General features: G+C 49.6%; 1 protein-coding gene and 1 non-coding gene across 2 annotated transcripts; one reads left to right on the top strand and one right to left on the bottom strand.

Annotated features, from left to right (window-relative positions):
• Positions 1-212: 212 nt before the first annotated feature.
• Positions 213-319, bottom strand: LOC129632643 (U6 spliceosomal RNA). The gene has a single exon (XR_008704631.1). It is a non-coding gene; the product is annotated as a U6 spliceosomal RNA (small nuclear RNA).
• A 1,564-nt stretch (positions 320-1,883) lies between these two features.
• Positions 1,884-27,135, top strand: PLEKHA4 (pleckstrin homology domain containing A4). Its single transcript, XM_055553141.1, has 20 exons — positions 1,884-2,433; positions 2,908-2,997; positions 4,107-4,214; positions 5,986-6,058; positions 6,175-6,275; positions 6,433-6,542; positions 8,064-8,282; positions 8,639-8,918; positions 9,549-9,623; positions 11,367-11,414; positions 11,544-11,624; positions 11,790-11,939; positions 12,862-12,960; positions 14,325-14,465; positions 16,000-16,099; positions 16,182-16,258; positions 23,567-23,728; positions 25,608-25,666; positions 26,063-26,175; positions 26,489-27,135. The coding sequence occupies exons 2-20, from the start codon at positions 2,914-2,916 to the stop codon at positions 26,749-26,751; spliced, it is 2,343 nt and encodes a 780-aa protein (XP_055409116.1). The 5' UTR covers positions 1,884-2,433; positions 2,908-2,913; the 3' UTR covers positions 26,752-27,135.
• Positions 27,136-27,217: the final 82 nt, after the last annotated feature.

Genomic DNA, 27,217 nt, shown 5'->3' with positions numbered 1-27,217 from the left:
CGTGAGGGAAGGGAACGGAAAACAAGGTTGGACTTCTCGCGGAGATTCCGGGCTCTGTGACATCACGCGGCCGCGGTGTTTCCAAGTGTGGCCACGCCCCAAGCGAGCGAGCTGTCACTCAAGCGCGTGAACTGCTCAAGCAGAAAGCGAGCTCGTTTAACCCTTGTTCCTGGCAAATGCCTCGCCTCTAATTTATTTTATTTTATTTTTTTTAAAATATGGAACGCTTCACGAATTTGCGTGTCATCCTTGCGCAGGGACCATGCTAATCTTCTCTGTATCGTTCCAATTTTAGTATATGTGCTGCCGAAGCGAGCACTCGCCTCTAATTTAAAACCAGGCCCCGCTACCTGGTGTGGGAGAGTATTATTGTTCCCATATCACAGATGGGGAAACTGAGGCTTGGGAATGAAATCACTTGCCCAAGGCGGTCACAGCAAAGTCTAGATTCATTGCCAAAGAGACAGAATGTGTAAGGCCCCTGAAGGCAGGCACTTTGCTTTGCTCACTGCATGGCACATAGTAGGTACTCAACAAATACGTGGTGAAAGTGAAGGTGTTAGTCGCTGAGTTGTGCCCGATTCTTTCCGACCCCATGGACTGTAGCCTGCCAGGCTCCTCTGTCCCTGGAATTCTCCAGGCAAGACTACTGAAGTGGATAGCCATTCTCTTCTCCAGGGGATTTTCCCGACCCAGGGATCGAACCCAGGTCTCCTGCATTGCAGGCAGATTCTTTACCGTGGTGAGGGGATACTTAACCAAAAATTCACACGCCTTCCCTGTCTCGGGCACAAGTCTCCACTCGTAGGTTTTACCTGCTTCAAATTTATCAAAACAAAACAAAAAACCTCTGCTTACACAAACTGAAATTCTGGCTGTGTAGCACCAACGGACTCCTGCCTGGAAAATCCCATGGACGGAGGAGCCTGGTAGACTGCAGTCCATGGGGTCGCTAAGAGTCAGACAAGACTCAGCGACTTCACTTTCACTTTTCACTTTCATGCATTGGAGAAGGAAATGGCAACCCACTCCAGTGTTCTTGCCTGGAGAATCCCAGGGACGGGGGAGCCTGGTGGGCTGCCGTCTATGCGTCGCACAGAGTCGGACACGACTGAAGCGACTTAGCAGTAGCAGCACCAACGGAACCTCATGGAAGTGAGGGGTGGGGGTCTTCTGTCACAAATTCCAGGCCCAGGAACACAGTCCCAGTCCTCCCCGGCACCGCCCCCCGCCACTCACCCCTTCCCTCCCGCCCCACTCCGTAATCCTGTTCATCAAAATATGCCCAGGACTCAAGTCTCCCTCCTGAAGGGGTCATCCTCAGTCTAGAATGGAATTCTCACGTGAATCCGAGGTGGACATTGACCCTGGCCACTTGATCCTGCTCGCTCAGGAATCTGGGCCACTCCTCGTCACTGGCACACTTGGACCCGTCCACTTAAAGCCACCCTTCCAGATTCCCAACTCCATTTACAGCCCAGCAGTCCTGAATCCTAGCTCACACCTTTCCAGGTGTCCAGGAGTCTGAGCCCCCGCTCCTTCCAAGATCCTAGTGATCTCTACTCAGGGCGCGCCAGTGACCCCGGCCCTTGACAGCGACCAATCCACTGAAGCCCTGGAGTCCAGGCCCAGTTCCAACTCGCCAAATATTTAGGAATCCTAGCTTCAGCTTTTATGGGACCCCGGTGGCCCAGTCTCCAGTCCAGAAGGGATCTAGCGGTCGGGGAAGGGGCTGGACTCGCCCCCAACCCCTCCCCTCGGCTGCGGGGGCAGCTGAGCCAGAGGTCAGGCTGCGGTGGGGAGGCCAAGAGGGGCGGGGTCAGCTGGGATTGGGAGGGGAGACAGACGCGTGGGCGGCTGGCAGAGGGAGGGAAGGACCCGCAGAGAGGAAAGAGAAACTGGGCGAGCGAGGAAGAGAGAAAGTGAGAAGGGGAATCCGGGAGAGGAGGAAACAGCGGTCGTGGAGGGCCACGGAGAGAAAGAGAAAGAGATTGTAAGGGAGAGGGAGAGACGGGGCGAGACAGCGAGGGAGAGAGAGAGAGAGAGAAAAGGGGATGGAGACTTAAAGACGAGAACTCCGTGAGTCCCAGAGAAAGAACTGGACAGAAACAAGAAAGACGGAGAGAAAGTGGGGTGGGGGTGCTGCAGAGGAGAGAAGGAGTGAGGGAGAGACCGGGGGAGACAGATTCGAGCGCAAGAGACGCGGAGACAGAAGGTGAGACTGGAGAGAGAGACAGGGTAAGAGGAAGAGAGATCGTCCGAGGAAGAGACACCATCAGAGACAAAGAGACAAAAAGGGTGTGGATGAGCAGGTGAGAGCGGAGGGCTATGAGAGGCCACCCCTGAGAGGCGGCCGAGTAGGGGGACTGAGGCTGGGTGTCCCAGCACCCACGCTGCCCTCGTGTGCTCTCTGCCCTCCGGACCCCAGAGCTGGTAAGTCCCCTGGCTGGGCTGCGAGGAGCTGCCAGAGTGCACATTCCTGGTGTCCTGGGACTTGGCAGGGATGTTTTAGGGGTGCAAGTGGGAGGGAGGGCAGGAGACAGGTAGCTGCCGGGGCGGGGGTAGCCCCGGAAAGAGTCAGGGAATGAAGGGTTCCTGAGCACAGAGAGGGTCAAATTCCTGGCCAGAGGGCAGGGGGGCAAGAATAAAGGGGCCCCTATTCTCTGTCCCGGGCTACAGATGACTCCCCCCTCCCCTCCCCACAGCTGCCAGGGCCGCCCACCTCTCTTGGCATCACTCTTGGTATGCGGTCCCAGGCCCGGGCCTCCCCAGCACCCCCCAGGCTTCAAACAACAGGCTCTTTCTCCTCAGCCTCCTCCGACCTGCAAGCCCCTGACCCTGTCTCTGTCCCCACCCGGGTCATCTGCAGAGAGAGGCGCACACAGCTCCCTTTTTTCTCTCCCCAAGCCCCCAATGGAGGACGGCAGACCTCGGAGCAGTCTCAGCCTAGCCAGCAGTGCCTCAACTATCTCCTCGCTCAGCGGCCTGACCACCAAGGTTCGACTTCTTGGTGGGGCTGGGGAGGAGCCAGGGGGTGCTCTGGGCTCCCCCATCCTCCTGTTTCCAAGCCCTGCTTTTGGCGCCACCCAAGGGACTCCGGTTGTCAAGAGCAAGGATCTTTAGCAATGGGGTCTGCCAGACCTAGCAAGGTCCCAAATTGCCCACCCGCCAAAGCTAGGAATTCAGAGGCACTCCCATCTGTCCCCACCCCGCGGTATTTTCCTAATTTGAAGCCAGACTAACAACCCTGCATGACTCTGGTTGCTAGGATAAGGCCACTCCCCAGCCGTGACCTCCCCCCTCCCCAGCCAGGAACTCAGTGTCTACTCTTGTTAGGGACTAAGAAATCCTGTCTCTAGCCATGCCATCTCCCCAGTTCTGAAATCTGATAAAGGAAAGACCTTTCTCTGACCATAAGGCCTCATGGGGCCCGAGATACTTGCCTCCCAAATCGTCTTCCCAGACCAAAGTTCAGCAGTGACATTCATTTTCTTGTCCTCCAGCCCCTCCCCTCACTCATTTCCAGCTTTCCAAGTTCAGATTCTGTTGATTTGATTCTGACCTTCGTCAGCACCATTGCCAAGGAAGGGCATCCTTTGGAAATCTGGCCTGGGATATCCGTGGGGACGGGGGTTGGGGGGGTGGCATCTATTGAAATGGAGGGATTTGGAGCTCGCACCACCACCCTGGACATGGTCACTATGGAATGCCATTCCCTGGCAAATCAAAGGTGTCCTTTGATTCCAGCTGACTCATCACCAGGGACTCAGCCATGTTGCTGGTTCAGATCCCAAAGGCTTCGGATCTCCATCTCTGGCTTTGGTGGCTAAGGGCATGCTCTCCTTGGCAATGGACCCTTTATTCCCAAAGTCCCTCCCTAGTGGTCAATGGCCTTTTCATTGACTCCAGACACCTCTCTCCGCCCATGGAAAGTGTCTCTTAACTCTGCACTATGCACATACAATTCTAATGCCCAAACTCAGCTCCCTCCTTGACCAGGTTTCTAAAGACAGCTGAGCGAGGGCCTTGGGTTGCCTGGGTCCCACTGCATGCCTTACCAGCCCATCCCAAGTCCGCGTTCACTTCTGTCCCCCTTGTCTCCTCAGAAGTCCACCCGGGCAGTGAGCAAGGTGCACGCCTTCGGCAAGCGGGGCAATGCGCTCAGAAGGGACCCCAACCTCCCTGTGCACATCCGAGGCTGGCTTCATAAACAGGTAGAGTGAGTGAGAGAAGGGAAAGGACCCTCCAAGTGATGTCGGAGGCTGTGCCTTTGGCTGTCCACCATTTCTCTCCTTCCAAGTCTCCAAATATGTTTTTTTTTTTTTTTTTATTCTATCCCTGCTACCTCCCTTATTCTGTCAACTCGTTCATTGCTGCCATGACTACTTCTTGAACATTTACCCTGTGCCAAGCCCTGGGGCACATATCATGTCAATAAACAAGTATCTAGCTACATCCAAGATGGCAGGGATGAATAATAAATTAATGTATATAAAAATGGATTCGATGATTTCAGATAGTGGGAAATGAAGCGCTGTGAAGAAATAACACAGGCTTCCCCAGTGGCTCAGTGGTAAAGAACCCACCTGCCAATGCAGGAAATGCAGGTTTGATCCCTAGGTTGGGAAGATCCCCAGAGAAGGAAATGGCAACCTACTCCAGTATTCTTACCTGGGAAATCCCGTGGTTAGAGGAGCCTGGTGGGCCACAGTCCATGGTGTTGCAAAGAGCTGGACACGACCTAGTGACTGAGCAGGAAGAAATAACATAGGAAAATGTGCTGGAAGGTGGCTGAAGGATTAGAGCTACATTTGACTGTTGGTCAGGGGAGATGACATTTGAGCTGAATTATATGTCAAGAAGGATCCCACTGTGTTAAGATCTGGGGAGCAGAGGGAATCTGAAAGCAAAGGACCGTGCAGCAGGCAAAAATTTGGTGTTTTGTGGGAGCTAAGGTGAGAGAAGGAGGAGCGACAGGAAGTAGGGAAGGGTTCTTTAAGAGTGGTCCCAGACCAGCAGTATCAGCATCACCTGGGAACTTTCTAGAAATCCAAATTGTCAGCTCCCACCCCAGATCTACTGAGTGGAGAACGCTGGGGGCGGGAACCAGGGGTCTGTGTTTTAATAAGCCCTGCTGCTGATTCTTATGTGTACCGGAGTTGGAGATGCCTTGTAAGGCAGCAAGTTAGGGTAAGGAATTTGAGATTTATTCTAAGTGTGACAGTCATCTCTGTTTTGAGCAGGGGATTCACATGATCTGATTTATAATTTTAAGGAATCATGAGTGGGGACTTGCCCAGTGGTCCAGTGGCTAAGACTCCTCACTCCCAATTTGGGGGCCCAGGTTCCATCCCTGAATGGAGAACTAGATCCTACACGCCGCAACTAAAAATCCCACATGCCAGGATGAAGATCAAGAGTGTTGCAATTAAGATCTGGCACAACCAAATAAATAAGTTTAAAAAAATACTTTTTAAAAAGATCATGCTGCTCCTGTGGGAAGGGATGGAAGAGAAGAGGAGGACAAGGTTGGAGATGGATTAGTTCTGGCAGAGGAAATGGGGAGATGCAGGGTATGGCTCAGCATCACCTTCTTGACCTCTCTGTCTCACATGCCATATTAAATGGGCCAAGTTATCCTACAGAAAGCTGCTGCCAGTGTGTGGTGAAGTATCTTTCTGTCCCAGTCTTCCTGTAATTTCTCAATCCCCGAATGACAGATGAGAAACCATGAGGTTCCTAGTGGAGAAATGACTTGCTTAAGGGCACAGTGTGAAAGTGCTGGGGTTGGGGGTCATACTCAGGTCCCGCTGTGTCTAAAATCTGTGTCCCCTCAGCTGCAGCCCACTGGTTTCCAGTTCTCCACCTGAATCTGTTCCATCTAATATGTCTCTCTTTTCCTCCCCTTTCTGTGGGTCTTTGCTTCCAAGTGTCGCTGTCTCCACCTTTTCCCCGCCCCTCTCTACTTCCACTCTGTCTCCCCAGGACAGCTCCGGGCTCCGGCTCTGGAAACGCCGCTGGTTCGTCCTCTCTGGCCATTGCCTCTTCTATTACAAGGGTCAGTGCCCCAGCTGTAATGGGGTGGGCGGGGGCCCCCCTCCCCGTCTCCCTTTCCTCGAGTCTCTGGGCCTCCAGGTCTCTGTGTGATCCGTTATCCCAGCCTCTCTTTTGCAGACAGCCGCGAGGAGAGCGTCCTGGGAAGCGTCCTGCTGCCCAGCTACATTATCAGGCCAGATGGGCCAGGAGCTCCCCGAGGGCGGCGCTTCACCTTCACCGTGAGTCCCTTCATCCCCAGTGGGAACTAAGGCACTGGGCGGTGGAGGCAGGCATGCAGCATCCATTACTGGAGATAAAAGACCTTTACCAGGGTCCATGGCATCCTTCTTTTTAGAGGACCCGATATCCTGGTCCCCCAGCTCTCTCTTCTCGCAGGCAGAGCACCCGGGCATGAGGACCTACGTTCTGGCTGCTGACACGCTAGAGGACCTGCGGGGCTGGTTACGCGCGCTGGGACGGGCCTCTCGCGCGGAGGGGGACGATTGGTGAGTATATGCCTAGGCCACGCCCCCGATCCTATACCTCCAATCTGGGCCCGGCTAATCATCCCAAACTCCTCCCCTTGAGACCCTGACACCTTCACTGTCCAATCACTAGTCTTCTAGCTAAGGCGACTCCGCCCTTCAGGCCCCACCTCCAGGAAACTTCATCTCCAATCGGCAAAAAGTATCTCTCCGTAAGCTCCGCCGACCACTTTGTCCATCAATATTCAGTTCAGTTCAGTTTAGTCGCTCAGTCCTGTCCGACTCTTTGCGACCCCTTGGACTGCAGCATGCCAGGCCTCCCTGTCCATCACCAACTCCCGAAGCTTGCTCACACTCATGTCCATGGAGTCGGTGATGCCATCCAACCATCTCATCCTCTGTCGTCCCCTTCTCTTCCCGCCTTCAGTCTCTCCCAGCATCAGGATCTTTTCCAGTGAGTCAATTCTTCGCATCAGGTGGCCAAAGTATTGGAGTTTCAGCTTCAGCATCAGTCCTTCCAATGAATATTCAGGACTGATTTTCTTTGGATTGACTGGTTTGACCTCTTTGCAGTCCAAGGGACTTTCAAGAGTCTTCTCCAACACCACAGTTCAAAAGCATCAATTCTTTGGTTCTCAGCTTTCTTTATAGTCCAGCTCTCACATCCATACATGACTACTGGAAAAACGACAGCTTTGACTAGATGGATCTTTGTCGGCAAAGTAATGTCTCTGCTTTTTAATATGCTGTCTAGGTTGGTCATAGCTTTTCTTCCAAGGAGCAAGTGTCTTTTAATTTCATGGCTGCAGTCACCATCTGCAGTGATTTTGGAGCCCCCCAAAATAAAGCCTCTCACTGTTTCCATTGTTTCCCTATCTGTTTGCCATGAACTGATGGGACCAGATGCCATGATCTTGGTTTCTTGAATGTTGAGTTTTAAGCCAGCTTTTTCACTCTCCTCTTTCACTTTCATCCAGAGGCTCTTTAGTTCTTCTTCACTTTCTGCCATAAGGGTGGTTATCTGAGGTTACTGATATTTCTCCCGGCAATCTTGATTCCAGCTTGTGCTTCATCCAGCCTGGCATTCCGCATGATGTACTCTGCAATATAAGTTAAATAAGCAGGCTGACAATATACAGCCTTGACGTACTCCTTTCCCAGTTTGGAACCGGTCCCGTTGTTCCATGTCCGGTTCTATTCCATGTCTATCAATACTGCTCCCCCAGAAATCTCCACCCCATGAGGCTGCCACCCAAACAATGTCAGATTAAAAAAAGGAAAGACTCTAGGCTGTCTCTGTCTACTTGCCCCATTGTTCGGTCTGGAGAGTCATAGTTTGGGCCCAGAGACATGGATGGACCTTGTGGCGTTGCACAAGACACTACTCAGGCCTCAGTTTCCCCATCTGCAAAATGCGGACAACGGTTGATAGTGCACTACCTCCCCTTTTTTTTCTTTGTAGATTCCTTGTCGGTGAAATGAGAATAAGGGCTGTTATAAGATTCAAAGGAGTGATGTCTTTTTTCTGTGTCCATTCTTTAGTGGGCAACCGAGGTCATCTGCACGGCCCCAGACTGGGGAGGGTCCAGGCGGCCCCGGTGGTCCCCCAGAAGTGAACAGGAGCGCGGAAGAGGGGCGCGGCTCAGAATCACCAGAGGTGGCGCGGCTCTCCAGAGGTCGTGGCCGACCCGGGCTGCTCACTCCCAGCCCCACGGCTGACCTGCAATCTGGACCCCGAATTCGGAGGACGAGGAGCCCAGAGTGAGTTGGACGAGGGAGTCTGGGATGAGAAGGTTCTATAGGGCTGAGCTTCCGAGGGCATTCTGAAGGCGTGGCCGAAGGGCAGGGCTGGGACTGGTTAGGGGCGTGGCTTAGCGCTTTCTCGAAGGTGTGTGTGACTTGCTGGACGCTTGCTGGGTCAGAGTCTGTTGAGAAGTCCTAAGGAGGGGATGTCACAAAGAGGGAAACTATTCGGGATCGGGCTACTAGAGGAGGATTCTGCTCCAGAGAGACAATGAGACACACTGAAGGGAGGCACGTCTTTGAGGCTGACTTGATGGATGGTGGGATGAGGGAGCTCTTGTTGACGCAGTTCGCCTTTTCTCTTCTCTCCACAGCCTGTTCACACCCCTCTCTCGTCCTCCCTCGCCTCCGAGCCTCCCCCGGCCCCGTTCTGCTCCTGCACGCAGACCTCCGCCCTCCTCTGGAGACGCGGCACCTTCTGCCAGACCCCATACCCCCCTGAGTCGCATCGATGTCCGGCCTCCCCTGGACTGGGGCCTCCAGCGCCAGACCCTCTCCAGGCCCCCCACTCCCCGCCGAGGACCGTCTTCTGAGGCTAGGGGAGGAAGGCCTCCCAGGAGTCCTCAGCACTGGAGTCAAGAGGCCAGAACACCGGTGAGCAGAGATGGCAGGGAGAGGGACTACAACGCCCATATGGCCAGGGGGCTGCCTTTCCAGGCCAGTCTCTAAGCCATTGGCCCCTGGGTATCATGGAGATTGTAGTTCAGCATAATCGCAGCTGGGTTCAAATGTGAAAGGGAGAGTGAACTTTATCTCCCGTCAGTTCTCAGGGCTATCTTCAGGCTAGTCTTTGGCAGGTATTACCCCTTAAACATTATGGAATAGTCCAGAATATGCTCCTCTGATACAGTACTGTGAGAGACAGTGTGCATTGCATCTGCCTCGTGTGTCCAGTTTTCTCTTTCCAAATTGGTCACCTACTATTTTCTCTGAGCATCACGGGATTGCAGCCCAGAAAATCCAGAGCTAACCACAAATGTGAGAGTAAGAGTAGACTGCAACTTTCATTGGTCCCTGGGACTGTTTTGCAGGCTGTTCATTTCTTATCATCCTGTGTGTCGCCACAGGGGCACACAGCTGGAGAAAAGATAGTTGAAGTTCTGGGGGCCCAGTTCTGAACCTCAGACAGTCTCCTATAGCACTTCAATGCCAGACACATCCTTTCTATATCTGTTACTAAGACATGCCAATCTCTAAACATCTCTATTTGAATATTCCTCCCAGGCCCACTCTGGAACCTCCACATATCTCCAGCTCCCTCCAAGGCCTCCTGGGACCCGGGCTTCCATGGTTTTATTGGTAGGTATCCTGGGGCACCTTGAATCTGCCAGAGCCCCTCCCATGCTTTCTTTGCTATAGTGAATGTCATCTCATTGACTAGTGTGCCTGGAGAAGGCTGGGCATTTCAGGGTGCCTGCATAGGTGCTATGTCAGTTTCCTAGGGCTCCTGAAAACTCAGTGGCATATGTATACAGAATACCTCTCCACCATTCACACAATCTTCTTGTTGTTCAGTCGCTCAGATGTGTCCAGCTCTTTGTGACCCCGTGGACTGCAGCACGCCAGGCTTCCCTGTCCTTCACCAACTCCTGGAGTTTGCTCAAACTCATGTCTATTGAGTCAGTGGTGCCATCCAGCCATCTCATCCTCTGTTGTCCCCTTCTCCTCCTGCCTTCAAGTCTCTCCCAGTATCAGGATCTTTTCTAATGAGTTGGCTCTTCGCATCAGGTGGCCAAAATATTGGAGCTTCAGCTTCAGTATCAGTCCTTTCAATGAATATTCAGGATCAATTTCCTTTAGTATTGACTGGTTTGATCTCCTTGTAGTCCAAGGGACTCTCAAGAATCTACTTCATCTTTCATTTGAGTCTTAAAGTTTTTCCATAGAGATTTTGTGTGCCATTAGTTAAGGTAACATTGATAGTTTTTATATTTATTTGAATGGTGTATTCTTCTTTTTTAAAAATTATTTTCTATTAATAGTTATTGATGATGTAGAGATGTTTGTATCTTCCTTTTACATCAGGCATCCTTGCTGAATTCTCTTATTTGCTCTAATAATTTTTTAAATTTTTTTGTTTTTTTCTTTTAATAATTTTTTTCTGTTGGTTTTCAGGGCAGATGAGTGCATCATCTGTAAATAATGATGGTTTTATCATTCTCCTTCCTACCCTTACACTTTTCTTTTTCTTAAGTTACAGCTTTTGTCAAGATCTCTAATACTGTGTTAAACTGTCACAGTGGCAGTGAGCGTCCTTGTTTTATTCTCAATCACAAAGGAACTGTCTAAATTTTCTCCATCGGTTATTGTATTTGCTATAGTTATTTGGTAGCAAAGCCCACTGGGTCTTCCTAAAGCCAAAAATCTAGCAATTAGTCTACTGGGGTTTGCTTTGCTAAAGCTTGGAACAAAGCTAATAAGGACAAGGGCAGCCATTAAAAAGAATACATTTGAATCAGTTCTAATGAGGTGGATGAAACTGGAGCCTATTATACAGAGTGAAGTAAGCCAGAAAGAAAAACACCAATACAGTATACTAACGCATATATATGGAATTTAGAAAGATGGTAACAATAACCCTGTGTACGAGACAGCAAAAGAGACACTGATGTATAGAACAGTCTTATGGACTCTGTGGGAGAGGGAGAGGGTGGGAAGATTTGGGAGAATGGCATTGAAACATGTAAAATATCATGTATGAAACGAGTTGCCAGTCCAGGTTCGATGCACGATACTGGATGCTTGGGGCTGGTGCACTGCGACGGCCCAGAGGGATGGTATGGGGAGGGAGGAGGGAGGAGGGTTCAGGATGGGGAATACATGTATACCCGTGGCGGATTCATTTTGATATTTGGCAAAACTAATACAATTTTGTAAAGTTTAAAAATAAAATAAAATTAAAAAAAAATAAGAGTCTAGCAAAAAAAAAAAAAAAAAAAGGACAAGGGGTGCCAGCCAGTAGAAATAGGGCTCAGCTCAGCACTGAGCTACAATGAGGACTTGTTTGGTCATGTGACCCCCAATTTTTCTCTTTCTCCTCAGCCGGGACCCCCTCTAGACTCAACCTTCCATCAAAGCTTGGAGACAGATGTAAGCGCTCCTGATGCAACCCTTGTTGAATTCGCAGAATTGGGGATAGAATGTTTTGGAAGGTGGGAGGGTGGGCAGGGCAAAGAGCCATGTCTGGTCCATTAGCAGCTCCTGTCCTCCTTTCTCCAGACTCTGCTGACCAAGTTGTGTGGGCAGGACCGGCTCCTGAGGAGGCTGCAGGAGGAGATAGATCAGAGGCAGGAGGAGAAGGTACAGGACTCTGGGACAGGGGAGGGAGGGGGACACTTGGCCTCTCCACCTGCCCTTAGCCCATCCTGACCCCCAGGATACGAGAGGATACCAGAAGCCAGCTTTTCTCTTGCCCTGAGGCTGGGTATGGCTTCAGAAGTCTAACCATCTTCTCTCTTGGTGCAGGAGCAATTAGAAGCAGCCCTGGAATTGACCCGACAGCAGCTGGGCCAAACAACCAGGGAAGCTGCAGCTCCTGGGAGAGCTTGGGGGCACCAGCGCCTCCTGCAGGACCGATTAGTCAGCGTGAGAGCCGCTCTCTGTCACCTGACTCAGGTGAGCGTCTGGGAAGGGGCATACCTCCTAGGAGACCCCAGGACTCTCCAAGTGGTTACTAAAGGGAACTTTCCCCCAAAGACTCTTGGGAAGGTAGTTCTTGAGACTCCCCTCCGTTTGAAACCAATGATCTTGCCAGTCCTAGAGGGTGCGGCGCAAGCAGCCAAGAAACAACAGTATTTAATTTAGGCATTTATGGGGGGGTGATTTTGATATGGACTTCCTGGCTTTGAATCTCAGCTCCCATTCACAGTTGCTGTGTGACCTTAGAAAAGTTACTTAACCTCTTTGGACCTTAGATGCCTCTTCTGTAAACTTGAGATGATAAAAGTAATATTTACTTCTTACGGCCATTGTGAAGATCTCATAAGTATATGTAAACGAATCACAGAATATTTAACGTCTATGCACCTAGTATATGGTAAGCATTACTTATGTTAGCTGTAATTATTGTTATTGTAAAATGGAGACATTGATAGTACCTACCTCACAAGAATTAAGTGAGAGCTAAGAACAGTGCCAAGTAAATGTGCCAAATAATGCTAATTAAGTGCTGAATAAATGTTAGCTGCTCTTGTTATTATAGGGACTGTCAAAGAAGTTTCTGCTGCCCCGTGGGGCATAAAGTTTGTGGCTTTGTCTGTCCAAGAATTCATTAGATCTGTGGACTCTGTCACCCTAGAGGAGTGCAGAGGTAATCCAGAAGATTCAGGAAAAGCTGTTCTGTGTCTGTACTAGCTGTTCATTGAATGGCAGGTTCCACACAGATGCTGGGGTTCCCAGTAGTCTGAGCAGAGGCCCTTGGGATTGTGGTCCATATAGCCCCAGGGGACACTTCCTCCTGCTCAGCTAGAAAAAGATAGAATGGGGAAAGATATGGTGGGTGGGCATGCTAACTGTCTCTCTTTTTCTGGGACCTGAGGAGCGAGAGCGTGTTTGGGACACATACAGCGGCCTGGAGCGGGAGCTGGGCACCTTGAGAGAGACCCTTGAGTACCTGCTGCACCTCGGGTCCCCCCAGGTACACCCCTGCCCCAAGCCCGCAAACCCTGCCTTGCTCTCCCAAGTTCACTCAGTTATCTCAATAAATGCAGGAAAAACAGTTATAAAATGTAATATCCTTTCAGGGGCTTCCCTCATAGCTCAGTTGGTAAAGAATCCGCCTGCAATGCAGGAGACCCCGGTTCGATTCCTGGGTTGGGAAGATCCCCTGGAGAAGGGAGAGGCTACCCACTTCAGCATTCTGGCCTGGAGAATCCCATGGACTGTATAGTCCATGGGGTTGCAAAGAGTCGAACACGGCTGAGCCACCTTCACTTGCACTTGACTTTCAATATCCTTTCATGATAAAATCTCTCAGCAAAGTACGAATATAAACTACTTCTTTAACCTGATTAGGCATCGATAACAAACCTACAGCAAAGCATTGTTGTCGACAGTGAAATACTGAAATCTTTCCCCTGATATTTGGAATAAGGCCAGGATGTATGTTATTGCCAGTTCCAGTTAGCGTTGTACCAGGGATCCTAAACAGTACAAGTGAGTCTAACAAATAAGTCAAAGGTATAAGGACCAAAGAGGAAAAAGTAAAGCTGTTTTTACTTACAGATGACGAAATTGTATATGTAGAAAATCCAAACTAATCTCCAAAATAATCTGTTAGCGTAAGCAAATCCAGCAAGGTAACTGAATGCAAGAGTAATACACAAAAATCATCTTCCTGTATGCTAATACCAACAATTAGAAAATAAGTATATATAAACACTAGTGTTTACAATTAACATAAATTAGCTATCTGAAAGAAGTCTAATGAAAGATATGCAAGACATCTACTCTGAAAACCACAAAATGTCATTGAGAGAAATTAAAGAAGGCCTATATAAATGGAGAGATGTACCATGTGCATGGATAGGAAACATACTAGTATAAAGATGTGGTCTCCGCAGATTGACTTCCCCAGCAGGGATCTGCTGTCCCAATACAATATGTGGAGATTGACAAGCTGACTTTAAATCGTCTCTGGAAGTGCAGAAGGCCGAGAGTAAGCCAAGGCAGCCTCCAAGAACAAAGCCCAAGGACGAACACAACTGGATAGTGTCTGACTTTAAAGCTACAGTTAACAAGAAGGCGGTGTAGTACTGACACAAATTTAGACAAACAGACTAAAGGGATGGAATATTCAGAAACAGACTCATATTTACTTATATGGTCACCTATTTACAACAGAGGTAATACGGCAGAACAGTGCAGAAAAAGACAATATTTATGATAAACGGTAATGGGTCAGTAGAATGGGGAAATTTCAGACCCTTTCCATGGCTTACCGACTTTAACCCTCCTTGCATTTTCCCACCTCTGAGTAACAGATTCCTTTCCTCTCTCCAGGACAGAGCATCTGCTCAGCAGCAACTGTGGATGGTGGAAGACACGCTGGCAGGTCTGGGGGGCCCCCAGAAGCCACCCTCCAACACTGAGCCTGACTCCCCATCCCCTGCTCTCCAAGGCGAGGAGTCCTCAGAGAGGGAGGTGAGGCCACACACATCTTTCCCACCTCCAGTTTCCTGTCCCGTCTGCCCCTGGCCTAACCCACTACCCACTCACCTCTTTAACCCTTGATCGGCTAACCAACCCCAGGTACATATCCTCTATTTCCTTGTTTGGTATTATGGTCATAGTCCAGAGGTGTGCTGGACCCACAACACAACAACTTGGTGAGTTGCCAATACCTCACAAGGTCCAGTTGCCTGCATCTCAACTCCACACTCAGTGATGACACGTGGGTAGCTTGAAATTGACTATGGTGGGAGTATTTACACCATGGAAATTGGCAAACTGCTGCAAAGGAGGGCTCTTTTCTTCCAGAGGGCATTTGTTAAACATTTACCAGATACCACTGATCTTAATCCCTCCCCTGCAGGGTTTTTTTTTTTTTTTTTTTTGGTGGGGGTGGGGTTTAAGTTTAAATATTTGTTTGCAGTTTATTTTGGTTTTTCTAAATAGACATTCACATCTGTAAACAATAGGATTTTGGTTTCAGCTCCAACCCCCAATTCCTTACAAGTTTTTATTCTCACACATTGGCTAGAACTGCCATTTGTTGCTGTTCAGTCGCTAAGCCATGTCCAACCCTTTTGTGACTCCATGGACCGTAGCACACCAGACTCCCCACGGGATTTCCCGAGCAAGGATACTCTAGTGGGTTGCCATTTCCTTCCCCTGCAGGGCTCTTTAGAAAGTGACTAGAAAGTGTCTGACATAGAGTAAGCCCTCAGGAACCAGGAGCCATTGTGGTCATAGCTGAGTAGAACTGTTGCCAGCCCTGATCATCAGGTCATGTATCTGGGAGACCTGGATTTTGATCTCACCTCTGCTGTCTTTGTGACATCAGTCATTGACCTCATTCTCTGAACCTCAGTTTCCCCATCTGTCAAATAGGGATAATAATAGCATCTCATACATTTACTGAGGGGATTCGATGAGATAATTCTGGTAAAGTAGTTGACACCATGCCAGATGCATAATCGTTATAAAACCTCACACATGGACCAGTGTGGGAATCCCTGGTGGTCCAGTGGTTGGGAATTCACCTGGCAGTGCAGGGGACATGGGTTCTATCTCTGGTTTGGGAGGATTCCACATGCTTTTGGGTGACTAAGCCCAAGTACTCCAACTACTAAAGTCCGTGCCATCTAGAGCCTGTGCTCCGCAACAAGAGAAGCCACCACAGTGAGAAGCCCATGCACGGCAACTAGAGAGTAGCCCCACTCGCTGCAACTAGAGAAAGTCTAGGCAAAGCCACAAAGGTTTATGTGCCAGGCACTGTTCTAAGCGGCTTCCTTGTATCCATTCGGTCTTCATATCAAAAGGGTGAAATAAGGCACAGAGAGGGAAAGTAACTTGCCCAAGGTCACACAGCAAGCAAAATGGCAGAGCTGAGGTTTGAAATCAAGGTCTGGCTCCTGGTTTTCAATCTTAATCCTACTTATGCAGTGTCTGTACTGCTACGTGCTTGAAAACTGTAATCCTAGTGATCTATTTTCCACTTTCCTGACCTCCCCAGAGCCTGACGGAGTCCCTGGAACTGAGCTCATCCCGGTCCCCCGAGGTGGACTGGGGGAGGCCCCCAGGGGGCGACAGAGAGCTCTCCAGCCCTCGCTCAGGTGAGCATCTGGGGTTGGGAGGGACTCACTGGGCATTCTGCATCCTCACCACATCCTCACCCGTCCCGTTCTGCTCCTCCAGGAATTGTATCTCCAAGGGTCTCCCGGGCTTCCAGCCCCGAGGGTCGCCGCCCCACTTCCCCTCAGCCAGGAACCAAGGTAGGCAGTCCATCCAATCTCCTTGGGTCCATTGTAACCTTTTGCCCACTACAGATCCCCTACTTCTGGGGAAACATCTGGGAGAGGAGCATTCTAAGCCACACCCCAGAGCAGAGAGAGAGAGATTTGTTAAGAGCACTGGGATTGAATTTTGTCTCTGCCACTTCTAACCTGTGTGACTTTGGGTTGGTTAAGAAACCTCTCTCCCTCCATTTTCTCATCTGCAAAATGGAGCTGATAGCAGTGTCTACCACCCAGAGCTGTTGTGAAGAGTCCAACTAGATGAATGCCCCTGAAGTTTGAAAGTAGTGACTTCGAGCAAGCACTTCATGCATTCATTCATTAATCATTCATTCAACAGACATTTATTTAATGCCTTCTTTGCTATCTAATAAGGTAGCCAGTAGCCACATGAGGCTATTTAAGTTTAAATGCATTTAAATGAAATAAAATAAAAAATCACTTTCATTTGAGGAATTCAAATATTCAGGAGATACACGTGACCAGCAGCTACCCTGTTGAATAGTGAAAATATAGAATATTTTCATCATTCAGGAAAGTTCACTCAGGACCCAAATGTGAGCAAGATGAGAAAAAAAATCCTTCTCTCATGAATCTGACATTCTAGTGGGAAGAGGTAGATAGTAAATAATTGACTGTAAATTATTTTATGTAAGTGCTAAATAAATAAAAACAGCCTGGGGAGGGGATTTGGAATATTGGCGAAGGGATGGAGTTGTAAATGTTTTGATCTGGGGAGGCTTCTGTCAGGAAAGGAGCCCTGGGGATGTCTGGTGGAAGAGCGTTAGAGGCAAAGGGAAGAGTGTTTGCAAAGGTTCTGAAGAGTCTGGCGTGTTGGAGAAGCAGCTAGAAAGTCAGTGTGGGTGGAACCGAGTAACCGAGTAAGGGTAAGGGGTGCTGATGAGGACAGAGAGGTAATAGGGGCAGATCGAGCTGGGCCTTGTGGTCCAACGTGAGGACTAAACTTTGACACTGGGTGAGCTGGGGCCATGGAGAGTTCTGAGCAGAGGAATGGGAGTTTCCACAAATGGAGACTGGTGCTCTCTGGCGGCCACTTGGGGGAGTGGACTGTGTGGATACCGCCGGAATCATGGTTGAGGGGGCCAGTGGGATATTTGGCGAGGACTGATAACAATTGTTTGCACTAACTTAGAAGTGGCGACCGGAGAGGGCAATGGCATCCCACTCCAGTGCTCTTGCCTGGAGAATCCCATGGACGGAGGAGCCTGGTGGGCTGCAAACCATGGGGTTGCTAAGAGTTGGACACAACTGAGCGACTTCACTTTCACTTTTCACTTTTCACTTTCATGCATTGGAGAAGGAAATGGCAACCCACTCCAGTATTCTTGCCTGGAGAATCCCAGGGACTTGGGAGCCTGGTGGGCTGCCGTCTATGGGGTTGCACAGAGTCCGACGCGACTGAAGCGACTTAACAGTAGCAGAAGTGGCGACATCAAGAGGGAGTCAGATTTTAGATATACTGGGTTTTCAAACTTTTTTAAAAACCCCTGGGACCTCAGATGCCGTTTTTGTTTTTGTTTTGGCCGCCTTCCACCAGCTTGCCGATTCTTAGTTCCAGGACCAGGGTTGGAACCCCAGTCCCGGGCGGCGAGAGTGCCAGGTCCTAACCACTGAGCTGCCAGAAGTTTAAAATGCAAAATTTTGCAGATTCTAGACTGGTAATTTGGTGCTTATACTGTGTACTGTGTATGTCTGGAGCAGTGTGTGTGTGCGTGCTAAGTCGCTCCAGTTGTTTCCGATTCTGTGTGACCCTGTGGACTGCAGCCCGCCAGGCTCCTCTGTCCACGGGATTCTCCAGGCTAAAATACTGGAGTGGGTTGCCATGCCCTACTCTGTCTGGAGCACATGCTTCATCAAACACATTACCATTTCTCTAATAAAATGTATGAATCTGCATATGAAATGGGATAAAGGCTATAAATAATATCGCCATTTAAATGTCAAGCTAAAAGCAGAGCAGTAAATTACTTAAGTGAAGGAGTCAGTGGAATGAAATTAGATTATAATATCAGCCGCTTTTTATTTCTCAGGAAAAGATTTAGTAAACATGTCACACATCCAAGTACAAAGGAAGCCAAGAACCTAACTATTCGCACGCAGTGAATGCACACGACATCTGGTGGCTTGAGGACTCTGGGGACAGAGGTCATTGGTCGGGCCAGCAGTACCATCATCAAGTTGGACATAAGAGGCAGGACGAGGGGTGGGGGTTCCTGAGGATGAAGCAGGTGACCTCTGTAGAGTTTCTTGCTGTGTCATCTGTGGTTTTTTTTTTTCCCCCAAGCTGCTTACTTCCCCAAACAGAACGGACCCAGGCCACAGCCGTGAAAGTGCCAAGTCCTAACCACTGGGAATTCCCTTGTCTGCTCCCTAATAAAGGGTCTTGTCTGGGCCCTGTCCTTTTAATTGAGTACACTGGTTAGAGTCTCTTGGTTGCTCATAAACACAAACCCCTGAAGGTCAGCAATGAACTGACTGCTCATTTCATCATTTCGTCTGTGGGGAGTTTCCACTCTGTAGCCCCAAGGTCATCAACAGCATTGCTGTAATCTTCTCCCATTTCAGAATCTCAAGCCACAGCCTCAGTTTCTTTGTCTCCCAACCAGTGCCCACCGAGCAAGTCATTGCTGGGACCAGTGGGAGCTTCCAGTTTTACCTGATCACCTTGGGTAAAAAGAACAAGGATCAGGAACTTCCCTGGTGGTCCAGTGGCTAAGAGTCGTGCTCCCAGTGCAGGGGCCCAGGTTCCATCCCTGGTCAGGGAACTAGATCCCACATGCCACAGCCAAGAGTTTGCATGCCCAGACTAGGAGACTTCCCATGCTGCAACTAAAGTTTCCATGTGACACAGTGAAGATCAAAAGTCTTGCAAGCACGAATCATTGGGGACTTATGGGGACAGCTCCCAGGCCACCTGGGCATGTTGGGGATGGTTTCCTGGAGGCAGACAGACCTTGAAGAAGGAATCCTTGGCAAAGAATTTATCCATGGCAAAGCAGGACAACAGCTGATGTAAATGTCTAGACTGAAGTGGGGATTTAGGAAGCCAGGGCTTCTATTAGCCTAAAGGATACCTTTTTTGTGAATTAGAGACAGGCGCCCCCCTCTACGTGGGCAGAACCTGGAGCCATCAGTGGAGGGCTCGGCCCTTGGGCAGTGAGCAACCCATACAATTGCACATGGCCTCTTGCAAGCACAGAACTCTGACCTCCGGAATGCCATCCACCAACTGAAGGGTAGTTCAGTTCAAGTCAATGAATTTGTCACACCCTTCCTGACTGCCAGGCCCTACAAGGCAAGATCCCCAGACCACATCCTATTTTCAAGGACCTACATTTCTGAGTTTGCCAGTGTAGTGAATCTCTGCATCACAATCTCTAGTGTTTTTTTGTTTGTTTGTTTGTTTTTTTAACTTTGTTTTTGCTGTTTATTTTTTTTGGCTGTCACATTGCATGTGGGATCTTAGTTCCCCAACTAGAGATTGAACTGGCACCTCCTGCATTGAAAGCACCCTGTTTTCCTGTGGCTTCCCCCATCCTGAAGCTGGCAAACAGATCCTGCAGGAAAAGCATGGCCGCTGGACTTGGCAGGACCATTCTGATGCCCACTAAACCATCAGCAGATGACCAATCCAAGTACAGTGTCAAGAGGAGTTGCTGTTTCTCTCTTTCTCCCTAAACTTTGGCAAGTGCAGGAAGAAATCCCAAATTCCCTTATTTGTTCAAGATTCTGATCTTCTAGGGGCCAGCCTGTGTGGAAGGTGTTGGGGGACCTGCCAGGAATTATTCCTGATGCTGGAGTCTGATGGGGGAGAGGCATGAAGGCAATCCTTACATACATCTAACAGAGTTAAGCTATTTCCTAGGGGGACTCAGCATTAGGAAGCCTTTTAAAGGTTAGGTAAGCAAAAGAGTTTGGACATGACTTAGCGGCTAAACGAGGACGACAACAATAAGCTGTGTCTGGATGAATGAAAAAAACTTTGGCTGTGCAGGAAACTGTACTCCAAAAGGGAACAGGCTATGCATGTAAAGGCATGGAACGGATAAAGGAAAAAGCAGCTGCTTTGTATAGGAAACAAAGCTGAATTTATTCCGTGGTGGCTCAGATGGTAAAGAAGCGGCCTGCAATGCGGGAGACCTGGGTTCAGTCCCTGAGTTGGGAAGATCCCTTGGAGGAGGGATCCCTTGGACACTTGGGCAACCCACACCACTATTCTTGCCTGGAGAATCCCATGGACAAGGGAGCCTGACAGGCTACAGTCTAAAGGGTCGCAGAGTTGGATACGACTGAGCGACTTAGCACAGCACAGGCAAGACAGACCTCTTGTAAGATACAGCCGATCTGAGCAAAGCGAAGAGTTGATGTCATATGGCGTAGAGTTGGGACACGGGTGGACTTGTGGAGCCTGGAGTGTTGAGTTGTTCTATCATAAGCTGGGGAAGCTTTGTGTCTGTTGCTGATTGGCTGATTTTCGGAAACGCAGGGCCGGCGCTGATTGGCTGGCTTTTAGGGCGATGGAATGACAGTTATGATTGCTTATTCGAATAGGTTTAAAAGCTTCTCTGTTGCTTCCTTACTATCGGGTGGAAACCAAATACTCAATCTGGCCTTTCTTAGGAAGAGAAGAACTATTTTCAGTGGTGTGTGTTAAGGATTGCTGAAAAGTGTTAGTCGTTCAATCGTGTCCGACTCTGCGACCGCATGGACTGTAGCCCGCCAGGCTCCTCTGTCCATGGAAGTTTCCAGGCAAGAAAACTGGAGTGGGCAGCCATTCCCTTCCCCAGGGGATATTACAGACCCAAGAATCGAACCTGCATCTCCCGCATTGCGGGCAGATTCTTTGCCATTTGAGCCATCAGGTTGGGGCTGCACCAAGTAACATCTGGGGGACTTCCCTGGTGAAGGCCAGTGGTGAATGAAGATCCCGCATTTCCAATCCAGGGGGTGCAGGTTCAATCCCTGGTCCGGGAACTAAGACCTCACATGCGATGTCGCGCGTCAAAAAAAGAAAAGAAAAGAAAAGAAAATTATCTTGGGAATGTCTCCTCCCCCAGCCCTATGGGCGAGGGGAGCCAGGAATTTCAGAACTGATCAAGGAAAAAGATATAACCACTAGGTGGCAGTAGCACAAAGAGTTTCAGTTGGTCCACGGCTGACCGGTTTGTTTGTGGAGTAAGTCCCTCACAGCAAGGGACCCTCCATAGATCACTGCGTGGGGGCCACCGCCCAGGAGGAGAGGGACCGGGGACAAGGGGACTCACAGGAGAGAAGAGATTGGAGAGGGGACTTGAGGATCTAGGTGATGTGCTTAGCAGCACAGAGGGGAGTTTCCTAAGGGCAGCAGCCTGTTGAGGGGGTAGGTGGGTGGGGTTTTTATAGCTACAAGTTAATCCTGCTTGTGGCTAGCAGATGCTGGTTACAACTTGAGGAAGAATTTAAAACAGGCAGGCTTCAAATGGCTAAAAATATCCACCCATGTGGGCTGTCTTTGAAGCAAGTGGATGTGTCAAAGTTTCAGTTTGCCCCTGGCGGAGACTTTCGGGTCAGCAGTCTAGCCTGTTGTGAAGAAGTAGGTGATACAGGGCCAGGGAACTCCCTGGTGGTCCTGTGCTTAACACTCTGGGCTTTCACTGCAGAGGCGCAAATTCAATCCTTGGGAACAGAGATCCCACAAGCCCCACGGCTCGACAGGAAAAAACAAAAACCATAGGGCCAATTTCCAGGGGGGGCGTGTGACCCAGGATCGATCAAATCAAAGCGAGTAAACTGCAGTGATTGGTCCTACAATAAGCAACAGATCCAAGCTGTCTGCCTAGAATTTTCTAACTGGAGACTGCAGTCAAGAGTTCTATCCCCACCCACCTTCCCTTTGTTTTTTGCTTAAACAATAAATGTATTGTCTTGCAGTTCTGTAGGCTAGAAGCCTGAAATCTAGGTGTCCACAGGGCCACGCGCCTTCTGAAGGCGCTAGGGAAGGATCACTTCCTCGGCTTGCGGCATCATGACTTCGCTATCACGTGGCGTTCTCTCTGGGTTCACGTCTGTGTCCAAATTACCCCCTTTCCTGAAGGATAACACATGTTTGCTGCTCTGTTGGCCCCTTTCCTGCTCAGAGCATCCCAGATGTCCAACAGACTTCCTTCATTTTATCCCGTCTCTGTCTCCTTCGTTTTGACTGGGCAGCTTTTCTGCTGAGCTGGTTTACTGGACTCACACATCACATGCCTGATCTCTTAGCAAATGGTTTTCCGGCCACACCCTTGGCATTCTCTTCAGAGCAAGCTTCCTTGCAAAGCAGATAGATTGAGAATGTTCCAGATTTCAAGTTCTCCTTCCGTTAATCCCCGTCCTCTCATGTTTTGAGTTCCTAAGGCTCTAAGCCCAAGATCAAAGTGTCGTCAGGATCATACTTCTGGAAGCTTCAGACAAAGTTCCCTGGCTTGTGGCAGATAACCATAATTATCACAGGACAGTCTCCCTGTGTGTCTCTTCCCTCTGGTTTTGAGGGCACTAAAGAACTTGTCAAGTCCTCCCTTAGGCAAACCCCAAATGATCTTCTTAATGATCTTAGTTACACAATAAATCTCATCCTTCATGTTAATGTTTTCAAAGCTGATTGAAACCAGACTTATTATTTTTTTTTTTTTTTAAATCATGAGCAAACCAGAGTCCCGACTACTACTTCCAAGAGACTTGTTATGTCCAGAGAAGAGTGGGTGTTGATCAGGCTGGCACTACAGGTTCCAATAGGGCAGCTGATGGGCTTGAGGCTAGACAAGTGGGTGGGTAGCAACCAGTCACACAGGAAGTGTAACACCTTTGTCCTGAGAGCCTTGTGGGATATGGAAGGACTTGAGCATATCCAGCAGAGGGTCAGCCTGGGCTCCAGGTGTAGAAATAAGTCCTCAAGATCCAGGGCTGAACTTACTGGGAAGGGCAAGACACAGGAATTCTCCAGGCCAGAATACTGGAGTGGGTAGCCTTTCCTTTCTCCAGGGATCGAACACAGGTCTCCCGCATTGCAGGTGGATTCTTTACCAGCTGAGCCACAAGGGAAGCCCAAGAATACTGGAGTGGGTTGCCTATCCCTTCTCCAGGGGATCTTCTGGATCCAGGAATCGAACCAGGGTCTCCTGCATTGCAGGCAGATTCTTTACCAACTGAGCTTTGAGGGAAGCCCAAGAAACAGGAGGCTGAGAGGTTCAGGGAAGAGAGAAAACAGAGGCCATGGTTGGAACCTCTAGATGTTTCTCATCTCCCCAGGTCCCCCTGGCCCGACCCCGGATGAGTGCTCAGGAGCAGTTGGAGAGAATCCGAAGAAATCAAGAGTGTGGACTGCCTCTCCCTCGCCCAGCCTCCCCCCGGCTCCTCACCCTGGGGAGGACACTGTCCCCAGCCAGACGCCAGCCTGATGTGGAACAAAAAGTGAGGGAAACGGGGGTGGGTCAGTGAAGCGGCAGTGGGTTCTCAGTTCCTGGTTGGAGCCTCAGTTTTCCTCTCTGTAAAATGGGGATTTTTTCCTTCCTTTATATCAGGTTTACTTGTACCTGTTTTGAATTCAGCATCCTGTCTCCCTTATCAGTGGAGAACAGGATGGGCCAGAGGCAACATCTCCATCCTCACCAGCATTCTCACTCCTCTGGGAGGAGTGGGTTTTAGAGCTGGATTGGAAGCTAAGTTTTCCTGTTCAGTTACTATGCTGTCAAAGGCAAAGAAAAAAAATGTATTTACTCTATTGCCATGGAGATCATACTGCCAATCTGAAGATCAAAGTGTCTGGGCAGGATGGTTTTTTCACTTGTTTTTTGTTTTGGGCTGTGCCACTGCACAGCTTGTGGGATTTTAGGGCTTGGGTTCAGTCCATGTTTGAGGACTTGGCCGTGGGAGCATGGAGCCCTGCCTACTGGACCACCAGGGAATTCCCCATGGATAGTTTCATGTTAAGACTCGTCTAGGAAGGAATTAGACAAGTGGGGTTATTTTGTGGTTGTGATTGTTTTTGTAAATGGGGGGCATCTCAAGTCTGCTGAGTATCAAACATTGATCTCTATGTCTAGCTAGTTTTTCGGGGGCAAAAAGCTTCATTAATCATTTATGACAAAAGGAATGTGAATTTGGAGGGTCTGTTTCTGGCCTCATCACAGGGGGCTCATCTGTGAATCTTGTCGATGAAAATTCTATTAAAATCAAGTTAACAAGAAAAAAGGAGACTTTTATTTGAGCCAAACAGGATTAGAACTTTGGAGAGAGACTCAGAAAATTCTGAGAACTGTTTCACCATCTGTTAGAAGTCAAGAGGCACACTCGTATCTGTTTTCCAGACAAAAGATCGAACATCAAAATGACATACTGACAGGACTTTCCTGGCAGTCCAGTGGTTAAGAATTTGCCTTGCAGTGCGGGGGACGAGGGTTTGATACCTGGTCTGGGAACTAAGATCCCTCATGTCTCTGGGCAACTAAGCCTGTGCGCCACAACTACAGAATCTGTTGTTTAGTCGCTGAGTCATGTATGACTCTTTTGCAACCCCATGGACTATAGCCTTCCAGGCAGTCTTCCTGACCCAGGGATGGAACCCACATCTCTGTTGAGCAAGTAAGTCTCCTGCATTAGCAGGCAGATTCTTTACCACTGAGCCACCAGGGAAGCCCCATGCACTGTGACAAAAGATCCCACATGATGCAGCTAAGATCCCAAGTGCCACAACTAAGAGTTGATGCAGCCAGACAAGTTAAAACAAAGAAGCAAAATAACATAGTGATATTTTACCTAAAGTTCACCAAGGATACATAGTCTAGGGAAGCACATGCAAAGCCAGCAGCAAGTTACTGTGATCCTCTGCAGACTGTGAAAGAAGCTATTCTTTTAAGAAGTTACATTGGTAGTGTCAGAAGAAAGGGAAAAAAGAAATGATCTTCGGAACAGAGCAAGCACTGCCAACTCTGAGGAGCTCTGGCAAATGTGTAATCCTGGTGCATACTGCACATTAGGGATGGAGGAGCCCCAAACAAGCACACAGAGAGACTTTGATCTTTAATTTTCCTGTCCTGTCTTAAAATATCAATTTCACATCATCAGGCTTATCTAAGTCATATGAAGCTGTTTACCAGAATGCAAAAAGGCGTGGGGAAGTGGTTGGGGGGTGGTGATTTTCCAAACTCTGTCCTCTTTCCCACGAGTTCAGGTAAAGTTAAGAATTAGCAGTGTCTTTGGGGCAATTTTATCCTCTGAGCCCCTTCACCCTCAAAATGACAACATGGGAACTTCCAGGGTGTGGAGTTCTAACGCCCCCATTCCTTTGCAGCCTGTCTTGGGACACTCAGGAGCCCAGAAATGGCTCAGAAGTTCGGGGTCCTGGAGCAGGTAAGGAATTGGAGATCGAGGCAACAAAGAGGGAAATAAAAAATAGAAGGGGAGTAGTATTACTGTTAATGTCTCTTGAGTACTAAAGTACAGATCTCAGAATCTTTTAGAGTCGCTTGAGTTCTTGGGGAATCAGAAAACCTAGTTCGCGGGGAGAACTGCAGTTCCTTGTTCTATAGCAAACTCCGCCCCCGTGTCAGGAAATCGGAGAAATTTTCGGGCAACTGGACTACAAATCCCACAATGCACGCGGGCTTCTAATAAAGAGGGTCGCTCCACGTTTAAAATCCTTTAGAGACACGTGCTAGGGACTACAACTCCCAGAAGGACACGCGCGGCACTGTACCCTTTACTGTACTGGCTAATTGAAGTTTTCGCCAAACTCTTTCTTTCTAGTCCAAGGAACACCACCCCTTATTTGCTGACATCCGAAGGGCACCGGGAGCGAGTCCTCAGCCTCTCTCAAGCACTGGCCGCTGAGGCATCGCAGTGGCGGGGAATGATGACAGGTGAGAATGAGCTGGGGACTTAGGACTCCTAGGTTTTAGGGATGAGGAGGGGTCGGAGGTCTGGAATCTCAGGTCGTGATGGGGAGGGGTCTGAGGGCCCCTGGGAATCCTTTGTCTTGATGAGAGAAGACCTGGACAGGGCTTGGTAGTGCTAGATTCCAGGCAGGAGGGGGCTGGGGTGCAGGAGTGCTGAGTCTGGGAGAGCAGGGGCCAGGGAGGCCGGTTTGAGAGGAAAGGCCTGGGGGCGTGGGGCGGTGGCTGGACTTCGGGATTCCTGAGTTTGCCATTCTCATTCCCCATCCGTCCTCACCAGGTGGAAATTTGGACTATCGAGGGGACCCTCTTCCCCCTGCGCCGCCGCCTCCGTCAGATCCCACGCCCCAGGCGTCCTCACCCCGAAAATCTCCTCCAACAGCCAATTCCTGCTCCGCGGGTTTCTCCCCCAGAGGTAGTGGGCGCGGCGCAGGCCCCGCCTCCTGGGAGCAGACCTGGGATTCCGAGCCCGCCCCCTCTGCCCTGACCCCCGACGAGGGGGCGTGGCCTCTGAGAGTCACCCTGCTGCAGTCCAGCTTCTGACCCGCCCAGACGTGGCAGCCAATCAGAGCGTGAGGGCGTGGCCTGGCGGGACCACCTGAAGATCTGGAGCCTCTCGCCTCCCTTGACCTAGAAATGGTTTCTGTGGCCAAAGTTTGCTTTTCCCAGCACTTGTCCAAATTTGGATTAAAACTTTGAACTTTTTAGTCAATAACTTTTTGTCTGTTTGAGGTTGTGACCCTGGTGTCTCTGAGTGGGTGTAGAGCTGGGGTCGTGGATTTCTGGGTCGCAAAGGAGGAGGGGACCGGGACCTTGGACTTGTAGGTCTGAGGAAGGAGGAAATCTCAGGGTCCGGAGTACTGGGTCTGAGGGAAGAGGGGGATGGGGACCTGGATTCTTGCGTCTGAAGGAACACGAGGGACCTGGATTTTTAGGTCCGAGGGCAGAGGGCGGCCGGATGCCAGGAATCCTGAATTTGAGGGAAGAAGGTCTGGGCATCCAGACTCTT

This window comes from Bubalus kerabau, chromosome 17 (assembly GCF_029407905.1).
Source record: "Bubalus kerabau isolate K-KA32 ecotype Philippines breed swamp buffalo chromosome 17, PCC_UOA_SB_1v2, whole genome shotgun sequence".
In the NCBI taxonomy this organism is placed as follows: Eukaryota; Metazoa; Chordata; class Mammalia; order Artiodactyla; family Bovidae; genus Bubalus; species Bubalus kerabau.
Note: the sequence above shows the minus strand (reverse complement) of the source record. Positions and strands in the feature narration are given on the sequence as shown.